The sequence below is a fragment of the Vanessa atalanta genome, chromosome 8 (assembly GCF_905147765.1).
Source record: "Vanessa atalanta chromosome 8, ilVanAtal1.2, whole genome shotgun sequence".
Taxonomy (NCBI): domain Eukaryota; kingdom Metazoa; phylum Arthropoda; class Insecta; order Lepidoptera; family Nymphalidae; genus Vanessa; species Vanessa atalanta.
The window spans coordinates 3587909-3613577 of NC_061878.1; the positions used below are offsets into that span (position 1 = coordinate 3587909).

Here is a 25669-nt window from a genome sequence, read left to right on the forward strand (position 1 = left end):
AACATAAATACAGAGAAATAGAAGCAAATAATTGTCAATCACACTATGAAGATAAGATACCATATCGAATATATACGATGGCTAAACCTTTATCAAAATAAATTAGAAACACGAACGCACTACAAATAATTTACAGAAATCTACAATATCACTAAATTGATCATTTAAACATCGAATTGAAAAAACGTAACAAAAAGTTTATTATTGTAAACATTTAAATATTTAAAAACGAGCTGTGCCCGCGACTTCGTTCGCGTTTGAATTTAACAAAAAAGTTATTATTGTAGTCTAAGTTACTCCTCATTTACATCAGCTATCTGCCAGTGAAAGTCCAATTAAAATCGATCTAGCCGTTCCAGTGATTAGCCGGAACGACCAGACAGACAGACAAAAATTGAAAAAGATGTTATTTTGGTATATGTACCGCATATACATACATACATATATTAATATTACAAACAGACACTTTAATTTTATTATATGTATAGATAATTATAATAAGAAATGAACTATTTGACGAGAAAAATGACACAACTTAAAATGAAAACTGACTTTATTGGAGCGCTAGTTTAATATAATTGCTATATTATCGTAACATTTATGAAATTATTAATATAATTAAGTAATTACATGGTACGCGGCTTAATTTACCAATTCACAGTTACCATTACAGTTAAAACATTATATTTACATAAAATAAAACCGTTTAATTCGTTTCGGCTTTGCGTTTAATCACAGAATTAAACTATCTAAGCTACGCCGTATCATTTGGACCCGTCTCACTATTAATTATCTCAACCGCGCCGCGGTCAACGGTTAACTGCCTTTTAAATAAAAGAATAACGAGACGTGTAACCGGATTTAAAGGTTAACAGTGATGTTTACACATATGTTACGTTTTTAGACACGGTTAATTGAGGGGTTAATTTAAGCCCTACAATCTTGAAAATTTTAGCTCAATGTTTAGTTAATGAAAAAAGCTGAAGCTACATGTCTCGAGGACTCACGTAATAGAAGGTTCTTCCAACTCCCTCCGAGGGCCCGCAGACAGCGATGAAGTCTAGGAGTATGATTGGCGGGCGGTGCGCGTGGAAGGGGTATCCTTACGTCACCTTCCGAAGAACTTCTACCCAGCAACGACGACCCTCTATCCCTCGATAATGACCTACGTCGACCAAAGGGAGCACCTCTAACAGTCGCGAAATTTTCTTCGCAGGTGACACTGTACGTATCTAAAGGAATACCTTCCGGTTCCCTTCTGCTTCTTACAGAGAATGTTCTCCTAAATCCATTCGCCAAACCTTCGATAGTTTTCCTTTTCGGTTTAGGTATTTCCTCTGAGCTAATAACTGTTATATCATCTAAATCGTGTGGATTATAGGATCTGGGGATTCGGGTTTGTTCGATTCCTGATAAATCTTCGACACCACCATGCCTATATCTAAGAGGTCTTCCTCTATCTATAATACCGAGTTCGTCATAGCTTCTGTATGTTGAGGTCCGACGAGGCGCAGGCGGACGACCGGCTCTGTCGATCGTCATTTTAGTTTCTTTTGTCCTTACTGGTAACCTGACAAAGAAATGCTAATATTTAGCATTTAAATCCACAGACCAGCAGACTTCTGAAAATCTTGGCTTGCATCGACGATTCATGGCTTTGTCTTTATGCTTAAACTTCAAGTAATGTTTGTGTTTAAATTGGTACATCACTATAATCATATGCGGTTGATTTGAATATACCCATATATAATTTATTCATTACAAAATTAGACCACCTTGAACAGGTAGCTGACATTGAGCAGTATCTTTGGGGGGTCGCAACCATTACGTTTACTTAGTGTTAAATTTGCGTGTGGGTCGGTCGTTCAACATTATAATATCGTGACTTGTCCAACTTCTGTGGAAACAACATAATAAAATTTGATTCTCATAACCTAAACGACGATTAGGTTCAAGTCTTCAGCGTTGTAAATTCGGTTTGGTTTACGGTGGAATCAATGAGAAATCCATTTATATTTCTAAAAATAGATCTACTATTATAGCTGACTCTTTGAGCAATATTAAGAATAATGCACAAATTAAATTGGTTCAACGGTAAAGTTTATCTAACTTGCTGAAATATCATAAATTCGTTCGTATAATTTATCTTCTATTATATTTTCATTTTAAATATTAGGTTACATTAATAAATCGTGATCGCTGTCAATTATAAGAACTAATTGCTTTTATATCTATTCTTAGTACTATTGAAAATAATATCGTGAAATTGCGTTCATTGAATGCTTGTCTATCTCACTGTTGGAATCTTAATGTCAAGAATAGTATGCTAAATTAGAAACAATAACAAACCGCACCCATAAACCTCTTACCGACTAAACGATGTTTTCCAAACAATTATAGAATTAGGGCTTCCTGCCTTGGTCGTTAAAAACGGATTTGACCTGTTCTAGATCGTGGCGTACATCCTTATTCAGAGAAGCACCACTTCATATTTCATAAAGAGGTCGAGTAATTAGTGTTTTACGTACTTATAATTCCTTAATAACTTTCGTAAAGAAAATGAAGTGGACGAATCCTGTTTAAATCTTATAGTAATATGATTGATTTCGTTTTAGATTACAATAATTTTAACCTTAAAAAACAACAAGAAAATATGTTACATTTATATCAATAATACAATTTACTTTATCACAAAATATTTGTAATAATAATCAATCTACAGTGAAATGTAGGTAATTTCCTTTCAAGTGTTATATAAAGCGATCGGCGTGTCATCATTTCTATGAAATGGAAAGAACAAAGATATCACAATAATTCGTTCAATTGTTTTACCTACTTCTGTCAACCCTCCGTTTATCAGATAAAGTCGAGTTTACACAAGACGATATGTCACCTACAATTCAGTGAAAAGGGTAAACGATTGAACTAACCTGAGTGGTAAAATGTCGAGTGGATAAAGGCTTTTCTGTATTGTTCTCATAGATTATAGAATATATTTTCCTGCTCAAAATATGTATGTATGTTTTGAATTAGAAGATATGAATATCATCTCAATAAAAAAATAAAGTACACTTATACACTTGTATACTTTAATACGTAATGGCAATCATGAAATCGTTGGTCTCAATTATCACTATTCATAAATAAATTTAATTAAGCTACAAAATTTGATCTTTATATTTTATTTTATAACATGGAATGGAATTAACATTAGCAAACGTACCCATATATTTACCAGCATTGGGTATGTTATCGAGTTTATATTACACCGTAGGTATATTTGGTAAGTACACTATTATTGATATTTACCCGTAAATTTAGCAAGGTGCTCTAAATTTAAACTGCACCAAATAGAGAATTAATGAAGATCGTGGGATCGATCGACTTTACTCGCGATTAAACAACGTGGTGTATTCTGTTTCAAAATCTACTCCTATAGTGGACAAAAACCCAGAACTGGGATATTTAGATTTGTACTTTAGAATTCATTATTCTAAATTAAACAATCAAAAACCTTTAAGTAGTGTAATAAGTTCATATACAAACAAAGAACATTATGATAAGTTCAATTAACCCTAGTTTCAATTCAACATTGCGTGGTGGTATGTAACTGGCGTGTCTCGATAGTATTATACAGATGGTTTACGAGCCAGGAAGACCCTCGTGCAATATGAGCCGAACTGTGTCAACTTATGACATCGTAAAATGACTGAACTACGCAACGTGACGCCAACATGGCTATTTTAGGCAATGTATTTCCCGTATAATTTTATTATTCCTAATTCAAATAAATTTGCCACTTAGTAATGAGTTTAAAGTTTAATACATTAAACATTATAACCTTATCACATCCATTAGATATGATCGTAAAAATTTCATAGACGTAATAATCGATAAAAAATATATAGATAATAAAAAGGTAACGAATTATTACTCATTGATTTGCACGCTGGTTGTAGGTGAATTAATACATTTAATGATTAATACATGGTACAAAGTTGAAGAGCTTGTTTATTTGAACGCTCTAACCTCAGGGTCTACCCATTTGATTCTAACCTTATTTAATTTATCACACAATTATTATCTTATTTTTAAATGTTATTAGCCATAATTCATACCAGAGAAAAGAGTTAATCTAGAGCTGTTTTGTTTTTTTTTTGGTGGCCGAGCGTGTTGGAAGTAGTTGTGTATGTATCAAAATTCACCAAGTATTTATCAGTTCGGACGGTATAGTTTATATTTAATTAAAATTGAAGTAATATCGATTTTTAATATACTTATGTTTCCATTTAAGGGTTATAAAATTGTTCAAAGTTTAACAATAACAATAAAATAATAAGCAACAGCTGGTTCGAGTGACTCAGACTGTATTGGGTCTTGGCTTTAATTGATTTGTAACATAAAATCAGAACAAATAATGAATCTCAAATTGTGCAGAAAAATAATAAAATGCTATTAATTTTGGAGTGTGCAGGTTAGGTACATTTCTCCGGGATAACAGAACACCTAATTATGATTATTAAATTAACTAAAAAACGCTTCTAAAAACCGAATGTTGAACTTCGTTTTTGAGGAACTAAAACATTCAAATATTCCTAAAGAATTAATAACTCACACTAACAAACACAATTCGAAAGAAGCTAATATTAGTTACGTAAGAGCACTCGAATCAAGACTAAACAAATGTCTTGAAGGACGTGTTTGGAGTCGTTTAAGTAAGAAACAGGAAGCGTTATGTTCAGAACTCATTGAGCTAATTTGGTAACGCTTTTAACTTTGATTGAAATGACGGCTTGAGCCCTTTTAAAACTGATAAATAGTCATTTCGATGTTGAGGAAAAGAGGTTGGATTTCTATGTTTTCTGTGTTTTATAAATTATATTATTACATTAAAAAAACTAAACTTACAATTTTGTTAATTTTTTTATAGTACGAACATTTCCAAATTTATTTGGTATATAATAATTATTAAACATAGCAGTGTACGTGAGAAATTTATTTAATTTCAATAATAACATTTCTATAATTTCTCGCCATTGATATAAAATTTGTCATTTGTTTTACTTTTCAAATCAACTCGTAAATTAATATTTTATATAAAAATATACAACAAATAATAAATTATTACCCGAAGAGACAAAACCTTCATATATTTTATAAATCAAAATTAACGAGAACGGAAGCCGATCTAAATAATCAGCAAAAATATAAGATATATTCTGCAAGACGGTCACGGCAAGGGAACGGTAAGTATTGCCACACGAAGCGAGAGATCAAAGAACGAAGCTAGAAACAAATCGTTACTGGAGAAACGTCGAGGTGCACATTAAATGTTATGAAACATGCCACGATGCCACATACAAACTGGATTTTAGGAATCATGATGATATTCAAAGAAAACATGCAGGTCGTCGGATTTGGATCAGATCAACAATTAGGTTACTTAAAATAACAAATATAATAATTCATCGTTATTTAAATAAGGAAGGCCAAGTCAATTTTCACTTCGAAGATAGATTTTTGAAGCCGTGATCGCTTTTTAGACATTCTATGACATTCGTTTTCGAAGTGAAGGTAACCTACATATGTCGCCAAGCAATGGAACAAATTTAAACCTTCTGTTTAAGAGGAGAAAAGGCCTTTGCCCAGAAGTAGAGTATTCACGGGCTGTCATTTTATGACAAAATTTATATTGTTTTTTTTTTTTTTTTGTTTTCAAATTAAAAATATGTTGAAGTTTGCTACAATTCCAAACTATCCAATGATATTCATGCAATGCGTGAACATTATCTTTGAATTTAAGGGTTAACTGAACTATTTCAGATATATTTATTTCATGGTTTGCCACATAAGTACTTACTGTGCTACTGTGCGTTTTAATAATATGTTTCAACCTTAACATCGTGATGCAGGCGAGCGTGTGTGGTCCGTATATGGTAGGTTTATCGCCTCCATCGCGCTACTCCATACGAGTAAACTTTAACCATTGACAATGCGATTTCCATGAACATTTGGTTTGAACTGCGACTTGTGTTATGTTAAGTTCGCTTTATGTTAAGATAAAATATTTAATGTAATATTATATCAAAAATATTATATTAATAAATAACTATTACTATATGTAAAACAATTAAAGAAAACATATTATGAAAAATAGTCATTGGCAACATTCAAAATAGAATATATAAAAAAAATTGAATAATGTATAAACGATGTATAGTTTATAAATATTTTTTACGTGTATGTAAAATGATAAAGTAAAACTGAGTTCACACTGTGATGCATTTTTCCGGGACAAAAAGTCTATGCCACTCTCCAGCCCATAAAACTATCTGTACGCATGAATCGATACAACGCTCCGTGGTTAAGTGAAAGAAAAACAAAGCGACAACACTATGGCATTTAATATAATACTTATATTATTCCTTAAAATAATAATTGAATAACTATTAATCAAACAAATGACATACACATTAATAATAACAGTATTTCTCGTCTGTTAACACAGCCAGCCTGCCGTATATATCTCAAGACCTAGGGTCAAACGCCGTGCTGGAATCAATGTGTCCGTTAGTACGACTAAGGAACAAAGACATTTATTTACCGACATTTATCTATAACAATACACAATTATAAACAAGAAAGATTATGTCGCAACGTATTGGTCATATTTAAATTGTTAATTTATATGTGTTACGTAAATATAAATAATATTATTGGCGGCAAACGTTTAATAGTTTTTATTATCAGGCAAAATGTAAGACAACATCAAATGAGAACATAAATCCATAATCTTAACTAATTTAATAGACAGCACCAATAAAAACTATCTCCTCTAACCATAGTGGGAGTCGTTAATCTCGATCCGCGATCGCTGTTTTCGATTAACAGATTGCGACGCGAACAGCGAGCGCCAATAATGTTAAACGCAAGCTGTAATCAAATAACGACAAAAACCAAGAATCGATTACAAACGCTAACGAGACAGGGGGACTGGCGCGGGCTATCCATCAGTAGAGAAATCTGCACAGTGATGACGCTGAATTACGGGCACTCCATTAGCGTGACCATACGCCTAACAATGTCTGACCCCAGAGAAAGCGCCTACTCAATTCATTAATAAATCCAATTCAACCTCGGGCAATGTAATAACAAAGGAGCCGTAATAACATATATCGATACGTAATTGCTAAATTGATAATTCACAAATTCATCTGTCGACAGAAATGCCGACCGAAATGAAGTATCGAATTTGCCGAGAGACGACACAGGCAGTAAATTCTCGAGCATCGTGATCGCCATTACACTGACACTTTAACGAGAGGGTTTTAAAATGAAATTTCATGTAAACAACGAGGAGAGAGCGATGAAAGAGAAAAGCTTTGTATAGGTCGATAGCAAGTCACAAGGATGGGGGCTCGAGTTATTCATCAGAGGTGAAAGTGAGGTCTGATAATCCTAAATACCCTCAGGGTTCGGAGGGAGTGCGCTTGTCTCGTTCTCAACAAAGGCCACATCAACAAAATCGTAAATCATTCAGCAATAATATATGAAGTCATCAAACGATTCATTTAAACAAAAGAGCTCAGTCCAAGTTGACCCAGTCGTAGTGAGAATATGGTGACTCCAAATAATAGATTTTATAATACTGAAGTTTGTTACGTTAATGTAATATTTAGTTTACAGTTCTTCGATAATGCAAGTACAAATTATTACCCATTTCAGTTTCTACCCTAGATAGCTGCTAGTTTATTAATAGTACCTACTCTAATAATAATTATACTCATTTTCTGACTTCGACAAATATGCAAGCTTAAAACGATTTCAATTAGTAAGGATCTTTTTTTGCGCTTCTGAGATATCGATACATGTCTGATGCCACAATATTTTCAATTCCATTTGGAGAAAAGGAAAAATTTTACCGTATCGTCCGTGCGGCGTCGTTTGCCAGAATTTTGCCAATTTCACTCAACTCGTTTGCATTTCGAGTGCGCAATTTGAATGGGGCCTTTATTTATCTCCATCGGACATCTGTTTTAATGAAATACCAATTCGTTCATTTTTATTCATTTTTTTTTTTAATTTAACGGTTTTCCGTCGCGACTGAAGCATGATGGCTTTGATAGAAAGTTAAGTATTCCCTTGTTCTCAAGGAACTTTTTTTAAGTTTAAGGGAGTTGAACAATACGTGTCAGACAAGATCTTTTAAAATTCCACAAAGTTTTAGTGTTCACGAACCGTATTTTTTTTTCGCCAACAAAACCGTAAATCTCCCACTGTCCATGTTGCCGTCGTGCGCGGCTCGTTAGCGAACGACGAACCGAGGTGGTAACAAGAATATTACACCATCGATTCTCTAAAGACCCTTCAGTATAGTATTTAAGCATATCGATTTGCATTTCCGAGAACACAGCGGGCCGATCGAAGATGATTTGCGATTATTTAAACGTCGGGCGCGTCATAGCATGACCATAATTATTGTCCCGATAATCAGATATTGATAATGTAACGAGTGTAGCATGTACGAAGGAAATCCCACGACGAATCGAATTAGAAAGTTATTATATTTCACTATCGAAACGCGCCCGACAATGATCAATATAGAAATTTTAAATATTTAGAACATGTATTAGAATCGTTATCCATAATTGCGTGTCATGCAAAAACGATTCGTGCAAAAAAATTCGCTCGAGGGTTCGATTGTGCAACAGCGAGGATTAATATGTTTTTTATTAGCTTCGATTGTATATGTCTACGAAGTGATTCTATTCACTCGTCTAGTTATTGAGCGGGCGTTGACATCGAGCAAAAAGTCTGATTGGATTGGAGGCAGGTTAACTGTACACATAGTACTAAGATGTTTGATGGATTGGCCGTCAACTACTGCTGGCTCCGCTTTATTGTGCTCCTATCAAATTTCCAATAGTTAAAATTTATTATAGCTTGTAAATTATTAATAACATATTCGATGAAACCATCGATCCGTTTTTATTTATGAATTTTATTTGTTATATGTAGCAATTACGGATTTTTTTTATTTTGAATAAATTATATGGCTCTCAAGTCCAATTTAACTCATTACGGTAATAAAGCTGGCCTCTGTGAACGAGTTAAGGTAAAATTAAATTCCGTATTAATCTAAGAACATTACGTGATACAATTTTTAATTTCCTTCGAGAATACGTATATTTGTATACCTATTGTATATAATACCAATAGTGAGTTTTACATTGTTAAATGTCTGAACGGAGCTATCAAATAAGGAATTCTTATATTATAATAATGAATGAAGTCGTTTTTTGCTTACGAATATTCAAATTGAAAACAGCGGAAATAGTCGTTCAACACATATAATTATTGCTATTCAACTCGTATGAAATTTACCCCGGCAATTGGCAAACTAATTTAGATAATATAACTTTCACTAGTCAAACAAACCACATGGGAAGTTTATCAATATTATTATTAGGTGTGGCGAGAGATATTATTATTAGTTGTTCCCGTTGTATGCTTTCCAATCGCTTAATATTCAAGACTTTAAAATAGATTAATGTCGATTTATATTAAAATTAATTGATTAAGTATGTCCAAAAGTAATTCATGGCCCGTTAATCTATTTTGAGTTAAAAAAAGTTTAAATTATATCTCGGTAAGAACTAGATCTACTACTAGTTGAGACCTCCCAGTAAGCAATGAGCATTAAAATATTTTTGATAGGTTTAACTGTTCCATAATAATCCTTATTAAACAAATTAAGAAAAAAAAAATGAATTAGTTTTAGGAAAAAAGTCTGTAGTCTAATGTCGGCTGGAACTAATATAATTTACATGCCTGTAGGTTACAAAAGTCGAGCATGTGGGGCAACTGATAGTTAGTGGTTACTTTTGATTATGAATATTTGCAAAATAGGAGCACTAGGCGTGTTGACGAGCGGCGAACCGTAAGGCCGTATTATGTCCATGATGCCTGTAATTACGTTGGCACCCACATCATTAACACTAACACGCAACAAAACAAAGCATGCGTGATGATCAGCGATAGAATGTAGAGTCAATGGACCTAGAACCTTACCTCACTTAAATAATAACTAAAGCAACATTGAACTGGAAGAGTGTTTTTTTTTTTTAATCTTCGTTAACCAGATTCAAATGATAAATCTTGTCACAGTATTAAATTACACGGCCCAACACAAACGTTTAATTGTGATGTAAATGATTTACTTGATGATACTATCTGCAGCATAAATTAGTTGGAACTGTTTTGAATGTGAATCGATTAGTTCTACATCGTGTTCATGCACCGAAGCTACTTTAGTTGTGTATAATTTGATGAGCTGAGGTTGAATAGTTTCATTTAGAGACAATAATTAATTATATTATGCAACGTCTATTACATTTATAATTGTACTATATTGAACTCAGACATCAGCTTAGACTCAGGCATACTTAAGAACTTAATAAAAATATAAGTAATTGAGTGGGAGCTTGGAATACTGGAAACAGTTCACTTTACAGAGAATATAATATAATTGGATAATTTCAATAATTTATAACCAACCGAGGTAGATTTAAACACTTCAAGCAAATATAGTTTATGATGCACGCACTTGTAACTCTTCAGCGCTCGTAAGTGCTTTTTGACCGCGAAATGCATTTTATATTTTATCTCGCCGAGAGATATATTACGACTCGCGCCTACCGGTGACTTTGTTTAAATGTTTTTCTCATTTAAATGAAGCAGTACTCGCTTGATTTATAGCCACTGCGCTGACAAATGGTTAAAGATTTTGTATCTGATGTTCTTTAAAATGAGGCTCACGTTTGCTTAATTGTGATATAAATATTACTATCTTGATAATAGTCGAGAACAAGACAAAGGCATGGCACTAATTATAAAAATATTTTAATGAATTAGCTAAACAATAACGTGTAAGAACTTCTAAATATTCGTAATTAGTCATCCATTCTCTATCCGCATATTCCCAGGTCCCCAATCAGTCAAAAGAAACAATACAAAGAACTGAACACATGTTATAGCGTCAGTTATCGAATGAAACAAAAACAAAGCCAGACGTACAATTAAACAGTCAGGACGTGCACAAAGAAAATGGGTATGACAGCTAATTGTAGACTTATATGGCGTCGAGATTACACCGACTGTCAGTTGGACCAGATATGGCGGCTAACGAAAATCGGAACCTTGACTAATGCCGCACGGAATGAAGTGGGTCAAACTTTTGCGAATTACTTCCATAAATACGTGATGTTGAACGTTATGTAAGTGCAAACATATTAAGTCAAGATAAAAATATAATCTTGAATAATTCATTTAATAACATTCCTTTTTTAAACACTTTGAATATTTTTTAAACGCATATCTCATAGCATTTAAAGACTCGATTTTAGATATTTAGTAAACGAACGACTAATTTAGAGTTTTAGAGCTGTTTCACATTAGATTGGACATATTAAGCGACAAATGTGTCGGGGGCTTATTGACGTATGTATCTCAATAACGCTTTAATGGGATCCGATAAAACTATCGACCGAGACACATTTACTGGAGGTTCTGGCACGATTTAATTGTCTGGTATCGGATATAATTAGCATCACGATCTATTTTGTGACGAGCTATTGATACAAGTGTAGGAACGAGACGACATAATATAGTGAGGAGCGAGATCCGAAATGCAGCCAGCGACAAAAATGTCGACGCGGACTAATGTGAAGCAACTCTTAGGTCCAGAAATTTAAACGAATGAAATATTACATTTCGTAAAAGATTGATGTTGTAGCGTGTCAATTTCGTCACATGTTTCGCCGAAATATCCCTGAACGCTTGAGGGCGACGAGATGGAGAGCAAAATTTTAGACAGCAAGCGTATTCTGTTACAAACTTGTACTCGTTTGAAATTCATGTTTACATTTTTGGTAAGAGATAAAGAACTGCATTCACGTCAACTTAAATATGTAACTCGAAAATAAATTAACTGTGAAGATCAAAGCGATTACGGAAGAACATTCTCAGAAATGAATGGATACAATTTGTTTTTATTTTTTTTTAATTGCGTTTAAATTATGCAAATGTGTGTGTTCCGCGATTACATTAAGTACTTTCATAAATTAAATTATGCTAATTGAATGAATAACATTTATGTTTGTACATTGTTATGCATGATCGATGATTTTGAAGTGTTTGGAGACAATAATGAATTTTAATTGTTTAAATTATGATTGTTGCTACAATTATTGTACACAAAATTTAAATAAGAAGTCACTTTTTTCAAAAATGTGAGCCGGTTTATAGAACTAGAAATTAATTTTAGTACAACAAATGTCACAATAATATTTTAAATGTTTAAGAATTATTATCCACCAAACCAACTTTGCCACTAAAGGGAAAGGGTTTATTGCCCAGCTGTTGGACATTTCTGGACTGCTACTACTTTATCTAAAAATTAAAAAACAAGAATACCGACTAACATTCATTGTCATTACCACTAACTCATTAAACTATTATTTAGTGCTTAGTTTTATCTTATCCGCGTTTTTTACTTTAAACTCGTTATTAACAAGTTTTTAAATATTTATTTTTAATTACAGTTTTAAAAGTTTTGCTTTCATTTTAATTTCACTTTTACGTGGTATGCAAATTTGATGTACGAATGAGGTTTTATTAGCTTAAAAACCTGTGAAATCATAAACACGAATGAGAAAATATAGCGTTGATGTTGGTGTTGACTTATTTTACTTTGTGGTAAAGTATTGTTGAAGTCTGTCAATATAGGTACCATAGACTCATCAGATATTCTACTACCAAACAGCAATTTTCAGTATTACTGTGTTCGGGGAAGTGTGGGTAAGCCAGTGTACTTACAGGCACAATTGACATAACGTCTTAGTCATTGGCGTTGTAAGAAAAGGTTAATATTTCGTACAGCACATTGTCTATAGGCCGTGGTGACCACTTAACATTAGGTGGTCCATTTACCCGTCCGTTTAGTTATATAATAAAAAAAAAATTCACAAACAAATATGTAAGTTTCTGTTTAAAAGATATTCTTAATTTTAGAACTTCTAAATTTACTGTATTACCTATTTATTAATATCTATTCACGCACGAAGATACGCCCCTCCACTTTAAATATTCGGAGTGCATTAGGATGAGTGGCGTTCGTGCTTATAGGATGTCTTAGTGTGCGTGAGATGACTAATTGTAAATATAAAGACAGAAAATTAGATTATATTTGTTAATGCATGCGGATGATAATTAACTTTAACGGATCTATATATGTATAAGTATAAAGTAAAAAACAATTACCTTCGGAATTCTATTTTGAACCCGGTATTCTTAAAGTAAAAATATTCTAATCAATCTCACATGTTACGATTGAATTGTAATATTAAAACTATTTTTAATTAAGATTTTGTATATTATTTAAGTCTTCGGTTAAAATAATTCACTTATATAATAAGACCCTACGAGTCTTAGGTCCTAATCTCGTAGGCATAAGTTAGTCATGTGGCAGTCACTTGAGATTGGCGAAAACGGAGATAGAAAGTGACCTGGATAAGCAACAGAGCAAGCTGTAACGAGTAATAATAAGTGTATGTCGTAAATATGTCGAGCAAATCCAAGAGATACGCGAGTGTTTACTTTAAACACGATAAAGGTATGCTTATCGAAATGATAATCTGAAGTTATATTGGAGAATTATTTTTAAACGAAATCGTAGGTGATCGTGGCCTGCTCTTACTGGTCAGGTAATATCCGTACTCATTTGTTTTACGAAATATGAAATAAATTTTGAAAAGAATCATGTTTCCTTTTTTTATAAATTGCTATTATTACTAAGTTAGATCTACAACGGAAATGGTAGAATGAAGATAGTTTAAGCATATACACCTTTCAAACATCGATAAAAAAGAACAAACTCAAAAAGGGATGAAAGAGGAAATTAAAAAACGCAACATCTGCTATTACTACTCAATATACTCATCAAAAATTAACTCCAAACAAAATGGCTTCACGAAAAAAAAAACTCAAAGCATGACGTGAGAGTTCGGAAATTTCAAAAAAATCCTACACATCCGGAGCATCGGATATTAAAGGCATATATCACAGGTACGCCCCCGACTGCATCCATTATCGGATACGACACGTCACGTCAAATCACGGATCACGTGCAAGGCATTAATTAACCCTTTACCATTTATCAAGGGTATTGGATATAGTAATCACTGCGGCTATTCAAATTGAAAATCAAAAATTTATTTAGGAAGAATGGAGTGATTAACGATGTAATGTCACCCCTCGTCAAACCACGATAATACGAGTCATGCGACATAATAGGAATATTGTATCGCTTTGGCGTGAACTAAATTACCTTCCGTAGCGTAATTAACTGTTACTGCATCACCGTACCTTAGCAATGTCGTCATTAGACATTAAGATAAAAACCTTGTCGCAGCGATTAAACTGATAAAAATCGACTCGAGAAATTCTAAATTAAAAATGTTTGCATTGCTGTCGAAAATTAAGCAATTTTTCTCTTTCATAATCTTGTTGAACACGTCGAAATAAATTTAGATTACAAATTACTTTCAACAAGAATTACCGCTTGAGACTTTCAATATGAAACTACATATTATTAATGTCTCGCGTGCATTAAGTAAGTTCCGTTTAAGTATAACGGATACATTCAATCCAACTAACATATTGTAGCGCAGGATATGGTAATGGTCCTAGAGAAATGGAAGGCGTAGCGATCGACTATTTTAGTATAGCCCCGGAGTAAGAGCGATTTATTTTCAGCCCTATTTCCTTCCAGACGGAGGGACATTACGTCTAAACAGAGGATTAATTATGTTTGGATGTGAACGTACGTTTTCATGTTTTTGCTACTAAGTTTTATCGTGATATTAGTTTGTACAAATTCTATTCGAATAGGACTTTTGTTATAACATATCTTTATCAAAATATTTTCAGTTTGTAAGTGTTAGTAGACATTTAGTAAATGTCATGTTAGCCAGTATAAAACAAAATCACATGGCAGAAGTGAAAAAATTGCGTCAGGGACGTTGCACTTAAATTCGACTTGAAATTTTACTCTCATCGTACCACAAGATGTTTCATTAGAAAAATATAATATTTAAAATAATGCATCAACATTTACATTGAATCTGGATTGTGTTACGGTGACCAAGCAAGCGAGTTAACAAACGAGTGAAGTTCGTAATAATGTAAAACGGAAAAATAAACATGATCATAACTGTGGATGACACCAACGTATACTTAAAAACATTCCTGAATTTGCGTCATTGTCGATAAACAATCAAACCGATATGATTATTGCGGTCAATGTTAAAAATAATCGCAAACTCACCAAATTAGAAAATTTAATCAATGATATGATATCGATAGATATATTTTAGCAATAAGTACATATATATACATGTAGCAAATTTAAATAAATTTACAGAATTTAAAGTTACATTTATTTCCAATTTTTTATTTTATTTTAATAGTATGGAATTAGATTTCTCATTACGTTTAGAGACTCAAAATACGGAAGAGGATAAAATAATCAACAATCGATACCGTCTTATTCGGTCGAATATTACGAGTTATTGAATTGATCAGACACGTAGAACCAATTAACACCACTCAAACAGGGATTTTATTTTTGTAACGACATTGTCATAATATTTTATTATAACATCGGCATGAGTGTGATGTCAGTCTCAAGTAAATATCTCATTTTATCCTTTTTTTAATAATAAATAATTATTACCATCGTTATAATGTGATGTATTCTGTAATCGGTTAAAATTATTTTCTTCCGTTCATCTCCTTATTGTAAACTGCATTAAGCATCAGCTGGTCATTTACCGACTCGCTTTCAGGGGAATATTTTAAAACTGACAGTTATAAATCCGGGCAGCTGTATGGCAGGTGGTAGGAACGTGCCATTGTTTGTGATTGGGTTATTTTTTAACTCAATCCACCGAGCGCCTTAATAATGGGGAGCTGTTTTGTAATTCTACTTTAAGAATAATAAATAACTATATTTAAACATCGGATTGAATGCATGCGCTTATTATGCTTAATATATGCAAAAATACATTTTATAATACACATAAAATCATGTGCGATTGTGATTTCACTGAAATCAACTAATAAATTGAATACACATTAATATTCATAGGTAAATAGCTCGACAATTATTCAAACACGATTTAACAATATGCAGTTTGTTACTACTTCGGTTTGTTTAAGTTTTGTTAAAGCTTGCAAATACAACGTGCTTACACCAAGTTGCCGCCAATCCCGTTTTGAAATAAGCGTACACGTATTGTGTTACACGTTCTTACTCAGAACTTAGACAAAGTGGTCGAATACAATGTTAGTCCAACTTTAACGTCGTAGTTTGTTTTACGTGTATTTAAGAATAATGTGAAAAAATAAATTGATCAAATTAAACTATTATGGCACGTCCGTATATTAAAAATGTAAAATTCTGAAAAGTTGATAGCTATCAGAGAGAGCTTCATATTGATGTCGAGTATCCCACAGTTGTCAATACTTAACCGTGGCGGGCGCAGGTTGCCATAAATGGCGACAACTGCACGATCGTAATCAGTGGAAAAACTCGGTCCTTCGAGCCGGACTTGACCTCATTTGAACTTAGAGAATATAATACACTAAATCAAGGTTGTACTGTACTTCAGCAAAGTACTTCACTACAGCAAAAGTACAATACATCTTTACAATAAGATTGTATCGACTGCAAAAAAAGGTTTTAACGGCATAATAATGAACAGAAAATCTCAGCTGCATACGAGGTTATCGAGATTCTGAGATAAAAGGAAGTGTTTAAGTCGAAGATGGTGGGTACGGATGCGCGAACGCATCTGTCGGCCCACGTGCTGCCTCAATCTGTGCAGGTTTCTCTTCAAAACATTTTTTTTATTATTTGCCCGACGAACACATTTATCATTTACACCAGATGCGTTAGTAATAACAGGGTTACCTTTTGGTAATACATTATTTAATTAAATTTCCTCTCCCTTTTCAATTTACGTTTTTTGTGATATTTGTTGAGCATAAAAAAATATAATTACGTCGATAGATTTATATAAACCCATGAACTTAGACAACCCTTTTTATATAGTTCGGTCCGAATTTGAACCACAACATGTGCGAGCCAGGAGTGTTCTGTTTTTTGTCAATCGACATCTGAGGTCTGGTAGGCGACATGTGCAAAATAGATTCGGTAACAAACAGGACGAGGTACATCGTACGGATTCCTTGCCACCTATACATCAATTATAAATATTTATAATCAAACGCCAATTTTCTAATATTCGACTTGATAATTGGTAATGTTCAAAGTAAGCTAATATATAGATTAATGATTAGTGCCTACTGTTTCTATAAGCCAATATTTTCTACCTAAAAGCTTTTTGTTAGTTTCTATTCGTAAATGTTATTTCAAAGGATCCTCTACTACATATCGAGCTACAAACATGCTTGTAGCTTTTGTTGTGTAACCTTTATGGCGGTGATTAAATCTCACCATTATTATTAACTGGCTCCATTCAAACACCCACTGTCGTTCTCTAGGCGGTTCGGAAACTATGCCGTCCACCCACAGCGGCTGGTCCCGTAGGCGCAACAGGGTCACACACACAGCCTCTATTCATATATCTATATCGACTTATAAATGCACCATGATCAATTGTTCAAACTAACTCTTATTTAAATTGAGAGAGTCTGTTATGAGAATCGTACGATCTACTATTGTCTTGGCCATTTCGGTGGTCCGGACGGTATAAAATTGCTTTTAATTATAATAAATTATACGAAACGTTTACTTTTACGCACAATTTTTGCGTATTTTATTATAAGTTCAAATTACTTATTCGTGCGTCGTGCAAGCCAAGATGATCAGATCATCCGGATATAAAAATAAAGTATTAAAAAACAAACACAGAATTTCGACATGCAAATATTAAGAGGACTTTACCATTAATTTTCATGTTACTATTCAAAAGGACCATCGGCTCGTGTTTTTAGAACTGTATGGTTAAATATTGATGTAAGCACTCAAAATCCACATCCGATGTCATTGAACGTCACATACACTGCAAATAATCCGATCCTCACTATCAGGTTCGCACTAAGTTCCGTTCGAACACAACATACAAGTGCGATAGCGATGGATATCGAAAACGCGCGAACGCGTACCGTTCAAACGACAGACTGAACCGCCGACCGACCGCGACCGGGCTGACCGGCGTCGTTGCCGAGTGACGCGGTAGCTCCCCTCCCTCATCTGAACACTGCACCCGACAGATCGGGCGACGGCTCTATGGAATTGTCGTGACTTGCCGATAGACTAAACCCACCTTTGTATAATTTCTTCTCGTTTTTATGCATTTTTTTGAGAAATCAGGATCGAATTGGCTTGCTTGTAAAAACGGCTGAGTAGGCGTGTAGCTCTGCGATCACTCGATAATGTAATAAAAGATTGTTAAATTATTTATGCTACGATCTGGAATCATTTTCTGGTAACATTAGTTGACCCTACACGAAATATCGATTTACAAATTTCGATGTATGGGTTTGAAATAACACAGGCATTTTTAAAAATGAATGCCAAATACATTTTCGAAATTCAATAAATTCTTAAGATGCACAATATAAAAATATATAAAAGTCTCGTGAAACCCAAATTGGGACAAGTGATAACTAATTTCAAATAGTAACAATAAATCACGATACGCGGCCATCAATCAAATGTAATGATAGGAATATGGGGAATTTGTAATTAGGCAATTTTGAAGGTGTCCAGCACTCCTGCCCACTTAATGTTAGTTTTGACTAATGATTTGATCTAAATACCGATTTAGAGTACAGGCTTGAAGTATTTAACATGTTACATTAATATTATTACCTTATTTAAAACCTTGAAGGAAATGATATAACATACCCATTAAAAATCATGCTTCTGTGCATTTAAAAAACAAAAGCATGCTTGCAAGGTGTAATCACGTGCTAGCTATTTTAAACATCCCAATGTATATAATATATATAATTAAACAATGAAACACTGTTCATACACGCTCACACCCAGGGTTAATTTCCAATAAACCACATCAACAACTTTAAATTGTTGAATTTTTCTCATACTGGAAATATGATTACTTATTACTAGTAACGTGCAAATACAAGTATTTACACGCATGCTGCTTAGAAGCTATTTAAAAAAAACAGGCTCTTTTAGTACAAAAAATTATACACACACACCACACACCTCAAGGAATTTATTGCTATGGCGCGAATCAGCATTTTTTAAGTTCTTCGTCTGACCATAAAGAATTATTATTTTGCTCATTCAATCAACTTACCGTTTTGTTGTTTTATTTTTTGTGTAGGTTCTTAGAAGGCCGGCATCCAAGGTCATTCATTCCGGTCGAAGAGATTTTGGTTTTATTATCATTCAAAACATTTCCAATATTTTTATGTAGGATTAAGATAACCTTTAAGCTTCGTGTAGGAGTTGAGAGTCACGGATTTGTTATTATACTCTCTCCTACTTATCAGAAACCTAAATAAACTCCTGTTGTTTATATATGGTATTTTAAAGCAATATGACCTAAAGAAGAAACTAAGTTTTCAATCGAACTTGATATTATTGTCGTAGAGCAATATAAAATTTGTGAGAATTTCGAGCTATCGTATATACTGCGACAGATTAAGAGCATATTTGGTTTTAATGACTGATTCAAATGTCAATTATTGAAAATTATCTAAATTAGCCAAACACGCTTCCCTAATTAAACGCCGTACGAATATATATGTCAAGTTAAGAACATGATACAAAGGGACGAGTTTAAGTATTTTATCAGTCTCTTCATGGTCGAGTGCATTTAAGGCACCTACGCGTTCATCGCACACATGTCACGGTGACTGCACGTTTTATCTTTGAACGTTTCCGAAAACATCTGTCATTTCATAACGTGTTAGGCGTTTTGCGCGTTCATTAAATAAATAATTCTATGTAGGCAACTTAACAAAACAAAATAATTAGGAACAATTAGACGTGTCTTGAAAATATAAATACTATTTGTTTTAATGATAGTGGTCAAATTTTACAAATACGCCAGAAGAACTTCTGGCGTATTTTATGGAATAATTTTATTTAACTAAACCCAACACCAAAAATCAAGATAGGAAAATGTAATCTTGGAAATGTTTCTAGTAACAAGCAAGTTTTACTTGTCGGAATCGCTGCATTTCTCCCAAACGCTTTTCTGCTTAAACGACTCGCAATGCGGCTCCTGCCAATCTGATCTTAGCAGTTGAGTTCAAGCGGCATCAGGATTCTCATCTTTATTCAAAAAGCATATACGCAGGTGACTGGCTGTTATCCAAAAGACGAAATCGGAAATCGCAGCTTGAACATGTATCAAAATTAATAGATCAATCTATTTATTTAATTTAAAACTGATAAATAAATTGATACACTTTTGTATACTTTTATAAAAATCAAATTATTCATCAATCATTCCATTAGAGAGCTAAGACTTCCTCCCGTTTTAGGAGAAAGAGTTTCAGCTACGGATTTACGGTGGCCAGAATTCATTCGCCAGTGCGGGTTTCCACACGAAATAAATTAATAATATAATTAATTTAATTTGTTAATTTACTATAGTTAGCACCATTTGATCACTCAGTTGTAATTTTTAAATTTTAATCGCCGATATTCGATAAATTTTCATGTTTTCTAGTGTAAAAGACGTCCGTGCTATTCTATACAAATAGCTGTTTCTCTCTGTCCGTCTATCTGTCTGTTGTTGCTCTTTCACAGGCAAACCACTGATAAAATTTGATGAAATTTGTAAGTATGAAGCAAGTTTGAACCTAAAACCTTTTTGCGCCTAACGCCTGTTGACCTACGCCTAACAGCTCGCGAAGTCGCGAACGACAACCAGTTATACATAAACGAAAATCACTAAAATATTTCCAAATTACATCCTACTAATATTAATTATTATAACGCATAGAATGTTCGGATGAATTCTTGCGACAGAGGAATTAGTTAACATTATTTTATAACGCCTATGTATCGACATGGATACGAGATAGCAATTTTAGAAGAAATAATGTACTTTGATATTCTTAAAGTTTTGGTACTGCTTTAAATATTCTTCAAAATCCTCGTACTAATTAGCAAAGAATATTTTTTTCACATCATGTATTGGTAATTTATTTAGAATGTTATATCATTTATATAACCACTTTCGGTCGCGGACATCTTTATTTTATAGCGATATAAATTAAGTGAGGATTAAAATGTCAAGACATTCTTCTGTTTCGTACGGCGTGGCGGCGTCATTAGCAATCCTTACAAATTTATTTCGAAAAATTATCCTTGGAATGAAATTTTGGATTTTAAAATTTAATTACTAAAAGCAAACAATTTTTGTTTGTTGAACCATTTCCTCTTACGCTATATATTCTTCATAGAAGATACTTCTCAATGGTCAACAGCATAGACATGAAATTATACAGACGTGTAAGATTTTTTTTTATTAATAATAAAATATCGTTCGATTATCAAATCTATCAGTATAATAAAAAATTGACATAATATTGAACAGATATATTAGTATTGTGTATATTATGGAAACAAAGCGTTGATAGCTAAGTCGCCGACGTGTCTACAAATATATTTACAATGGCCGCGTACAATGAGCAACAAATGATTTTATATTGAGTTAAAAATCCAAGTTAATTTAAACTGTATCAAATACGAATAAAGTCGAAAATCCAACTTTAACATTTTTAAATATTTTTCGTTTGGTTTACTGTATCTTCGATTACAATGTATAAGGTATATGATATCACCTATGATTGATCATGTCCTCTTTTATCGTTATCAATGACATTTTCAAGTGGACTTTTAACCCGTTTTATCTGAATTTCGTAAAAATAAGCCGTTATTAAAATATTTTGATATTTAAAAGTATTCTATCCGTTAACCCATTTATAAGTTGATACATGTTGAAATATATAAGTAGCTCCATAATCACATTAGAAGCGAAATGACGTATACGCGTAAAACTGCAAACAGTAAAAATGGAATGTAGTACATTTTAATATCCAATGGTTTTTTTTATTGAGAATAATCCTCTCAGTTTAGTTTATCTACAGTTCTAATAGTTTACATTTTCACGCGCGTAATGGAACAGCAGGAAACAGGAGTGGCACAATTGTTACATAAAAAGATAAATTCAGCGGAAAGTCATTGTGTCGGATACGTTTGTTGCATCGTTAGAGTTTCGTCGGTATGGCGATACAAAAACTCCGAAACTCGATAGCGAGTTTCCCGCGACGCTAATTGGCCATCCCTCAACGATTAAGTTACCACTGTAGGATGACAACGACATAAAAAAATTGCAAATTTATAATTTTATATTTTGTTTTCTTATCTATTTATATATAATAAAAATGGTGTGTTTGTTTGCAATATTAAAATAACCGCTTTTTATTAAATGCACATGTATGTATACACGGTACATATTCCAAAATATTTTCTTTTTAAAATTTTTGTCTGTCTGTCTGTTTGTTTCGACTAAAATCTAAAAATTTGGCTTGACCGATTTTGACGGAACTTTCACTGGCTGATATAATAAGAAGTAACTTTTTTGTTAAATACAAACGCGCACGAAGTCGCGGGCACAGCTAGTAACTTATTAATGAACAACTTAAAGTATATAAGCAGACTTTGAAATAAAAATGTCAACATTTAATATTATATATACTGACGCATTGAATGTTTAAGGGGTCGTCCCTCTTGGAGTTCATACTTGCTTGCTTCTTGCTTGGTTTGGCCATGGAAGAGCAACCAACAGACATAGTTACTTTCGTATATATTATAGATCGTATCATATGGGTGGTAGCTTTACATTTAATGTAATCTTATCAATTGATAATTCTTAAGTGCTCGTAAAAGCCTTCTCGAATATAAAGGCTTTTTAATTTGAAATAAACTATGACACATATTGTAACACGTGTGTTTTCTTATGCAGTTTATCACATGAACGGTATACCTACTTCTATTTTGTATTAAAAACTTGTTTTCATCTTTTTTTTATGGCATTGGTTGGCGGACGAGCATATGGGCCACCTAATGGTAAGTGGTCACCACCGCTCATAGACAAAGGCGCTGTAAGAAATATTAACCATTCCTTACATCACCTATGCGCCACCAATCTTGGGAACTATGATGTTATGTCCTTTGTGCCTGTGATTACACTGGCTCACTCACCCTTCTAATGGAACACAACAATATAGAGTACTGTTATTTGGCGGAAGAATATCTGATGAGTGGGTGGTACCTACACAGACGGGCTTGAACAAAGCCTTATCACCAAGTAATCATCTTATAAAATATCATTCGATACAGTATAATTGTAAAAGATTCTTCGTAATATTTATACGTTTTAAAAACATGGCTACCCTATCTTGCGTCAGATCGCGAACGCACTCAATTTAGTGAGCTTTATTAACATATTTTATCGGTTAATTAATATGGGTTCATTTAATGTAACCGCAGTGTCTCATCCGTCTTAGATACTGGAGGAAATAATATATCTATATGGATGATAAAATTAAGGGAACTCGTTTTTCTTTACCATTATTTCAGTAGTCAAGACTATCTTTTTTAGTATTATATTATGTGTTCCTTTCGACGTTTCTTCTCAAATCAGAGTATTTTCTTTCGAACTATTGGTTGTTTAACGATTACTATCAATAAGTGTAATATTTCTATTCTAGCTAATATTATAAATATTAAAGTAAGTTTGTTTGTTCGTTACGCTTTTACGTACTCATTAACAACTCAATCGATCGTCAAGAAATTTTGCATACACCTTATCAGGAATACAAAGAAGGGTATCTAACACCTGCGTTCTCCCTTCTGCGAAAACTGTTGCGAAAACTCTAAATTGAATAAAGGAAGTTAAGTTTCTATTTCATACATATTCTGGGTTGAACAAAATGTTTGATATCTAAATATCAACTTGTAGGTATTCAAAATTGTGGTCTACCTTTAATATTTCTTCATATCATCTTAATGACCAAAAACTAAGAGTAATTAGTCACAAGTCTGAAAGCGTTTCGCTGTCGATGGTCGATTTTTTTTGTACCCCACACTGGCGATGGCGGCGCGTGTTCCTTTGAAACATTTTAATTACTATTTGCCGAAATAAATGCCAAAGTTTTCGTCGCGGCACTGCGACGTGGGTGCAGAAATTCCAGAAAATAAAACGTTAAAACACTCAGGATAAAAAATAATTTATGGCATACGGTTTTCGCCGATAATATTTTTAAAGTAACTTATTCTAAGCTTTAAATAAATCGATAATCCTCAAATATATATAATGTGTTAAACAGAATAAGCGACAATTATTTTAATATTGTGTCAAAAATTAAGATATAATTGATGATAAACGAACGTTGAAAATACTATATGATTACCTAGTCTGAAATAGGTAAACATTAATACAACAGATTCAATTCATTCATACAATTCAGTCCATCAATTACATATAAAAAATTAAGTTTAAATTCATTTTTTAATTCAGTCATAATGGGAAACAATTTTGCATGATTGCAAAAACAAATGCCATTTCGAAAAAATGTTTTAAAATGTACTGCAGCCCATTATTGACCGAAAATTAACAAACGACTCTTCCTTGAAATCATTTTATCCTGAACTTAAAGAATCATCTACAGCGTTCCGTATTTAGTTTCATTATTAAATGCTTAAAATGAAATAAAGGAATACCAAAATGTCAAATTGTCCATTTTTTTCCTTGTTAGCGCTGCACTCGACTCCGGAATCCAGTAGGACATAAAACTATTTCAAAGGAAGCAGCACGTGTGGCCAGACCAATTATAATAATGGATATTATTTTTAAGGCGACGAAATATCCAGACGTTTCCTAAACAGAAATAAAACTCTCAGAATTAAGTATATGAGTTGGTGTGAAGCAAAGCAAAGTTTGGACGTGTTTTGGACTTATAACTGTTATATTTGGAAAATGTCGATTGTAACTCCTTCATTCATAATCTGAGTTCGAAATAGGATAATTCCTTTAATCTGTTTGGTAATAAAATTATACGAAGATATCTCGTCAAGTATCTTTTAAAACTGGGTATTATCCAAATAATCTTTAAAGTTATTATTTATTATATAAAATGTCGTTATACGACAAATCAAACAACTAGACATCAAGGGATGATGCCTTGCCAGCTCCTTACAGTTTCGTAACAATAGCCTGACCGAATTTCGGCTAATCTCAAAGACTTAATATCTACACAGGAAAGAAGTATTTGCGTAAGCAGAGGTGTACTCTCTGGGAGTCATTTCACTCTCATAATCCAATGGGGCGGCAACACAGAACAAAAGAGGGAGAGTACGGAAACAGGAGCAATACTCGTTTCACAGGTATGTAAATAATATAACACTGCCGTACACCACACGGCTATTGAGAATTCCTTGACAGAAATCCCTGATATATATATATTTTATTAAATACTGTGTTTCTTGCCGGTTTTTCTCGGTAGAATCTAAATGCCAAACCGATAGCAACTC

The 25669-nt window shown here is 33.1% G+C and overlaps 1 protein-coding gene across 6 annotated transcripts in view; it reads right to left on the reverse strand.

Annotated features, from left to right (window-relative positions):
* LOC125065587 (caskin-1) overlaps positions 1-25669 on the reverse strand; it is a 237735-nt gene that overhangs the window by 99375 nt on the left and 112691 nt on the right. For 3 of the 6 annotated variants that reach the window (XM_047673283.1, XM_047673282.1, XM_047673281.1), the window contains exons 1-2: positions 18029-18295; positions 1008-1570 (exon numbers count right to left, since the gene is read on the reverse strand). The exons of 1 other annotated variant lie outside the window; for it this stretch is intronic. In XM_047673283.1, the coding sequence (XP_047529239.1) occupies positions 1008-1542 (535 nt within the window). In that variant the 5' untranslated portion in view covers positions 1543-1570; positions 18029-18295. Of the gene's footprint in view, positions 1-1007; positions 1571-17578; positions 17616-18028; positions 18296-25669 lie in introns of those variants that run through there. 2 more of the 6 variants (XM_047673284.1, XM_047673286.1) reach the window with 2 other exon arrangements.